The sequence below is a fragment of the Danio rerio genome, chromosome 4, assembly GCF_049306965.1.
Source record: "Danio rerio strain Tuebingen ecotype United States chromosome 4, GRCz12tu, whole genome shotgun sequence".
NCBI classification, from domain to species: domain Eukaryota; kingdom Metazoa; phylum Chordata; class Actinopteri; order Cypriniformes; family Danionidae; genus Danio; species Danio rerio.
Window position 1 is genome coordinate 180,656 of NC_133179.1, and position 6,845 is coordinate 187,500.

At 47.9% G+C, this 6,845-nt stretch overlaps 1 protein-coding gene across 1 annotated transcript in view; it reads right to left on the minus strand.

The window, feature by feature from the left end:
- Positions 1 to 3,203: 3,203 nt before the first annotated feature.
- dusp16 (dual specificity phosphatase 16) overlaps positions 3,204 to 6,845 on the minus strand; it is a 13,496-nt gene continuing 9,854 nt past the window's right edge. Inside the window, exon 7 of the mRNA NM_213240.2 lies at positions 3,204 to 6,763. Within this exon, the coding sequence (NP_998405.2) occupies positions 5,959 to 6,763 (805 nt within the window). The 3' untranslated portion in view covers positions 3,204 to 5,958. The remainder of the gene's footprint in view (positions 6,764 to 6,845) is intronic.

The window sequence follows — 6,845 nt, forward strand, 5'->3', positions numbered from 1 at the left end:
GTGGAATGAACCGCCAACTGTACCAGCATGTTTAAGGCAGTGGATACACAGTTCTCCTATAGCACATGTTTGGACTTGAGGGAAAATGGAAGGAAACCCATGCAAACATGCAAACTCCACACAGAAATACCAACTGACCCAGCCAAGGCTCGAACCAGAGACCTTCTTGCAGTGAGGCGACAGTGCTGACCACTGCGCTGCTCCCTTTCGAGACCACTTCAGCTGATTTTATTCATTTGGCAGCGTCTGATTTTAGAGCAGATTTCTTTATTAGTTTTTCACCTTTCCTTTATCACGGTCCATCTCTGACAGTCAGCTTGTGTTGCACTTACTGGAGAGGGGTCTGGCTGCAGACTCGGTGCAGTGCAATCTGAGCTGCATCCAATGCTTTTTAATGGGCTCACCTAACCCCACCCCTAACCCCGCCTATCACAGTGACGTCACTCCATTTGAGTGCAGTGTGTCTGAGATTGCATCACTGAGTGATGCAGTCTCAGCTTGCATCATAAAGGCTGCAGCCAGACACTATTGACTGACTGTGTGTTTGAAATTCTCGCCAGATTTACATTACATCCACATAACCTCTGATTGGGTCAGTCCCTCTCGAAACCAGCCGGCCACTGCTAATTGGGCCAATGCTCAACATATCATCATCATCATCATCATCATCATCATCATCATCATCATATTCACATCTTGCAGGAGATAAAGCAGCCTGCATGTGCTGTAAACACACCACATATAAAACATAACATTTAACAGCATGCCGGCCCACATTTACAAAACAGTGGCCAGTCCACCGCTGGATGAAGGAACACAGACACTTGTCAACATGCACGGGTCACTTCCTCAACACACATACAGAGCTGGAGACGAGACCATTGACTGATTCTGGATCAGCTGTATTGGATCATTGTATATTTACATATGATATTCCACAGATATATGATTAATAATGCTGTAAATACATGTATTAAATGCAAAACAAAATCAAAGCATTCACAGGCACAATCACAGTCAAGGATTCAATAATAGCACGAATGTCCGCCATGTTTGTAGTTCTTTTCTCTCATGGCTGCCGCTGCAGTTCCGCGTTTGTCCACATGGCGGAGACAGCGCAGCGACCGACTTTTACATCTGATTAACTGACTTTATTAACACCTCTAATAGAAATATGAGAGAGAATGAGGAAGAGCTGATTAATATACGCGTCTGTCATTGTGTTTCCAGCTCATTCTAGAGCTAACAGGAGACTGAACACGAGTGTTTTAGGCATACCGACTCTCTGTGCACTGCCCTCACATCCTCCATCATGATCTGCATCTGACACGTCATGTTCTGAGCACATCAAGCGGGATTAAACTCCACTAATAATGCTACATGATCAATAGCACAGCTCATTTCCCCACTGTCCAACAGCATTCATGCACATCTAAAATAAAGGACAGATCTGGACGGACATGTCAGATGTGTGTGTGTGTGTGTGTGTGTGTGATTATTGCAGTTATTATAGTGTATTCTCTTTATGACTGTTTGATTGACAGCAGCTCAAAGCTGAGCACTCTGTGACGTCACCCTGGAGGCCGTGCTGCTGTTGCTTGGCAACACTGGAGATGTTGTTGCTAGATCAGGCACTGATGCGCAGTGCTGAGAAACACTCGTGTGTGTGTGTGTGTGTGTGTGTGTTCCTCTTACCTGTGTTAAGTCCTGCTCCAGCGCTCCTCCGTCAGTCTGCTCTCAGCTCGGTGTTCATCATCATCATCATCATCATCATCATCTGTGAGGCGCAGGCATGAGTTGGCAGACTGCAGATGACGGACATTCAGCAGAGCTCAGATTAACATGAACATCGGCCAATGACAATACACTACCATCTAATCAAACACACACACATTACTGTTAGTGTCTGGGGTGATAATCCGCTGTGTGTGTGTGTGTGTGTGTGTGTGTGTGTGTGTGTGTGTGTGTGTGTTTATGAAGGCAGTTCAGATCTCCTCATTGTAAAGCTCAGTCTTCAGATATGGTGTGTTTGTGTGTCTCTCCATGTGTTTATGGGCTGTTCGGGCCGTGTGTGAGGTGTGTAAATCTCTCACTGTGCTGGATCTGGACACACACACTTGCTCTCTCTGTGTGTGTGTGTGTGTGTGTTTGTTAGACACTGTATGCATTGACTCAGGCTGAAGTAAAGGAATTGAGGGTAAATACCTTCTCTAACCTCCTGCGGCTTGATAAGCAGCCTGTGAGTGTGCGGAAGCTCTGCTGCTGCTGGTGTTTATAAGCGCTCATGTCACGTGTGCTCCTTCAATCGTCTACACCTGCGCTCATTATGCCGATCATGAATATTCAAATCCCTTTAATCTGATTGGACGAACGTCCCTCTGGGAGCTCCACTACGTTCACTCGTTAATCCCGTCTACTTTTCTGTAGTATAATCATTTTAAATGTATTTCCCCTAATAAGTGTATTATTATAAGTGTTATAATCTATAATATCAGAGCAATTACCTTCACAACATCGCACACTTCATGAAGAGGCTCGTGACTCGCAGTCAAGTCTAGAGGGGATACAGCTGCAGCCGGAGGACAACCCGAGTTATTTACCTTATTATTACCGACAACACGCTGTATTCTAACATCACTGTGAAGGTTAGATCCTCATAAAATAAAATTTAATTGAGAACACTCAGTATAATTACTGTTGGGCGGCACTGTGTGCCTTAGTGGTGTCAGCAAGGTCACTGGTTCGAGTCCCGGCTGGGTCAGTTAGTGTTTTAAAACAGACGTACACAAATCAGAATTAATGAGTAATTTAGTAAATATCATAATTAATTATTGCTATTTTCCGGCTGCATCCCTCCTTAAATGGGGAATATTGTGGCTCTGTGATTGGTGGAAACGTCTGTGCTGCATTATGGGTAATGTAGTTTCCTCCACAAATTCGCTGTTCATCTGTGTTGGATAAATAAAATGAATGTGCTGAAATTATCCACAAAGATGGCTCTCGACAACAGAATAAACCTCCAACTAAAAGCCCAGCCCAACAGCAATCAGCTCCCCTGAGTAGAACACAAGATTTACCTGTGTAAACACACACCGAGCACATCACAGACACTCCTGCTCTTCATCATGTGGTAATGCTCATCACTCTATTATTCTCAGTATTATCTCTCCATGATAAGCTCTAAAGCAGACAGATCAAGCTGATCAAGTACCATTGGTGTTTTATTTCAGCAATCAATAACCTGCTACTGATCCACATCTGCAGAACGAGCACACACACACACACACACACACGCACGCACGCACGCACACACACACGGCTGTTGATCTCACACTCTGAACACGGCGGGTCATCATGGATTCAGAATACCTCAATGATCATATCCTCAGTAATGTGAGTGATTTCACAGCGTTAGTGTTCTATATCATCATCATCATCATCTGCTGATCAGTCTGAAGAGTCCTTATGGCACTCACACCGCTGACCCTCAGATGCAGAATAAGCACTGATCTCAGGCCAGCATGTCTCTCTAGAGTCTGAGCATCAGCACTGCTCTGAGTCCACAGTAAAGCACCAGTGGAGGAAACCAACAGTGTCTCAGAGCTGTGTGTGAACGGCGGACGGGTTCTGAATGAGGAGAGAGTCTCTGTGTGTGTGTGTGTGTGTGTGTGTGTGTGACTCCAGATCAACAGGACTTCCTGAGACCACAGCTCCTGTCGGTGCAGATCATCTCCCACAGGCGGCTGGTCTTGGTGTGCTTTGCTTCCTTCATTCTGAATTATTTTAGTTTATTTTAAGGAAATCTCCACTTCTGAAGCACAAACATAACCCGAACTTGACTTAATCACCATCATTTACGGTTTGTTTACATCTATATTCTGATGGTTTGTTTATATGAGGAAGTGTTCTGAGTCAGGCGACTCATCGGTGAACTGAGGCTTATCGATTACTTCTTACATTTTCAGAATGTATGGCGATCCTCTCTGCAATGGACATTAGTGTAACAGCAGATGGCGCTCCAGGCTAGAGTTAAACAGCAGAAAATGCTCTAGGCTAGTTTAAGAGGGCGCTCTATGATAGTTTCCAAACAGTACATGGTGTTTGTAGGCTAGCGTTTACCAGTACACTGTGTTTTGGGCTAATTTTAAAACAGCAGACGGCGCTCTAGGCTAGCGTTAAACAGCAGATGGTGCTGTATGTTAGTTTTGAAACAGCAGACGGCGCTCTAGGCTGGTTTTAAAGAGCAGAAAATGCTCTAGGCTAGTTTAAGAGGGTGCTTTAGGATAGTTTCGAAACAGTAGATAGCGTTTGTAGGCTAGCGTTTACCAGCAGGCGGTTTTTCGGCTAGTTGTGAAACAGCAGATGGTGCTCTATGCTAGTGTTTAACAGCAGATATCCTATATGCTATTTGTAAAACAGTAGATGGTGCTCTATGCTAACATTTTACAGCAGAGAGTGCTCTAGGTAAGCGTTTAACAGCCAATTGTGCTCTAGGTTAGTTTCGAAACAGTAGATGGTGCTCTTGGCTAGTTTAAGAGGGCGCTCTATGATAGTTTCCAAACAGTAGACGGCGTTTGTAGGCTAGCGTTTACCAGTAAATGGTGTCTTGGGCTAATTTTGAAACAGCAAATGGCGCTCTAGACTAGTGTTTAACAGCAGATGGTGCTCTATGTTAGTTTCGAAGCAGTAGATGGTGCTCTTTGCTAGTTTTTAACAGCAGATGGCGCTCTAGGCTAGCTTTAAACACCATAAAATGCTCTAGGCTAGTGTTTAAGAGCAGATGCCGCTCTATGCTAGTGTCGAAACAGTAGATGCCGCTCTAGGCTAGTGTTGAAACAGCAGATGGCGCTCTAGGCTAGTTTTGAACAGCAGAAAATGCTCTAGGCTAGTTTAGGAGGGTGCGCTATGATAGTTTCCAAACCAGTAGAAGATGCTCTAAGCTAGTGTTTACCAGCAGACGGCAGTCCAGGAGAGCGTTAATTAACTTTAACGTTAATAATAGTAATGACTATTTTAGGTATGGTGACTTTATGAGAGGCGTGTGCGAGGAACTGAAGGCTGTTTGTAATGCATACAGCGCCATCTGCTGGTGAAAAGGAAAATCTGAATCATTAAAGGCAGAATAGCGGTGCATCAGTGAGGGCTGCAGGACATATTCCTCCAGCATCCACCATGTGCACATCTGCAGCATCACAGCGCAGGACGCTCAGTGTGGATGATCAATGATCTGCAGAGGTTACCCATCAGCTGTCCGGTGAGTGATGATCCGCATGTGTTTACGGCCTGCAGCTGTGTGAGCGTCTCAGGCCAGTGTAAAGCGTTCAGGCTAATACATTACAGCACGCAGTAGCCAACATGTGGAGAGGATCAAAACCAACAGCAGCATCTGTCCGGCCCTCTGTGTCGATCCCCTGAAACGCTGACCTCTGCAGACTGTGAAGACTTACTCTACATCTGACTGTACAGCTGCTGTGTCTGAACAGCACGGCTAATAGACTGCTCTGTGCTCTACTGTGCTGATCCGTGTGCTGTATGGGGTGCAGATGCGCTCAGTCTACATCTATCATCAATCACTCTAGCATGATGAGTTCCTGAGGCGTTCATGTCATCAGGAGAAAATATAGTCAATGCGTATCGCAGAAGAATCAAACATCGATCGTCAGTTTCCTCCAGTATTGCGCGGCCCTACATTCAGAACATCTCCTGATGGGTTGAGAATCGAGTCTCCTGGATTCAGCACCGCAGCTGGGCTGGCGTCAGGACACTCCAGCTTCAGTCTGAACCAGAGACCAGCAGAGTTCTGCTGACGATGCACAGGGCAACCTTTGAGCAATGCAGCCGGGTCACTCTGGGGAATGATCAGCCAGGTGAGACTAATCAGGAATAATAATGGAAAAGTCACCAAGCAGCACTGCTCCAACAGTGTCCGTGTGTGTGATCAGCATGAGAGAGTGTTCCTCAGGAGACCTCTATGATCTCCATGCTGCCGCTGAAGCTGGTCTGGCCGGCTGCGGTGTCGTCTCTGGATCGGCTGTCAGTCCCGCCGTCCCCGAACTCCATCTGGCAGCTGCGGCGCTTCAGCTGTTTCTCGAAGCTGGATTCCTCGTGCCAGCTGCGGCGAGAGTCTCCTGTGTCCCCGCTGCGCTGCCGCCCGCGCCGCCGCACCGCCTCCAGTCCCACGGCGCAGCCGTACGGGGACCCACCAGGGCCGGGGTAGAGGTCAGGGGGCAGGAGCCAGCCACCGCTCACCGGCCCAAGCAGCATGTCTGAGTGCCAGCCCTTCAGCGCGCCGACCGGACGCGGAGACTCATCCACACTGCCGCTGCGCTGGAGCGCTGGCGTACCCCAGGGTCTCGCAGAACTGTCCTCAGCCCGCTCCTGATCCGGACTCTGCTCTGAAACCTCCTGCACCGGGGAGAACTGGCAGCCAGGTTTGTCCGCACTGATGGGAAACGCCCGCACAGATGCCGCCGGCTCGCCATACGACTGAATATCAAGAGAGAATGAGCGCTTGGGCCGGGTGTTCTCCTTCAGGTCCTCTCCGAGCGTGAGTCCGCAGAGCGCGCGGGCCAGCAGACGCTCCTCAGAGACGCCGCTCAGCACACAGGGCAGCGTCAGCGGCTCCAGCAGATCCGACACGCCGGGCTTGGGTTCGGCCGCTCGCTGCGGGTCACAGACACTCTTCAGATTCTTCTCGAAGTCCAGCAGCTGCCCGAGGAAGTTGAAGTTGGGAGAGATGGTCGGCCGCTTCTCCTTCACGAACCTGAGGAGATCAGATCACACGTCAACACACAATCAAGACTGAGGAGTCCTGCACTATTGGCATGCTAACCAGAGCTGCGCTG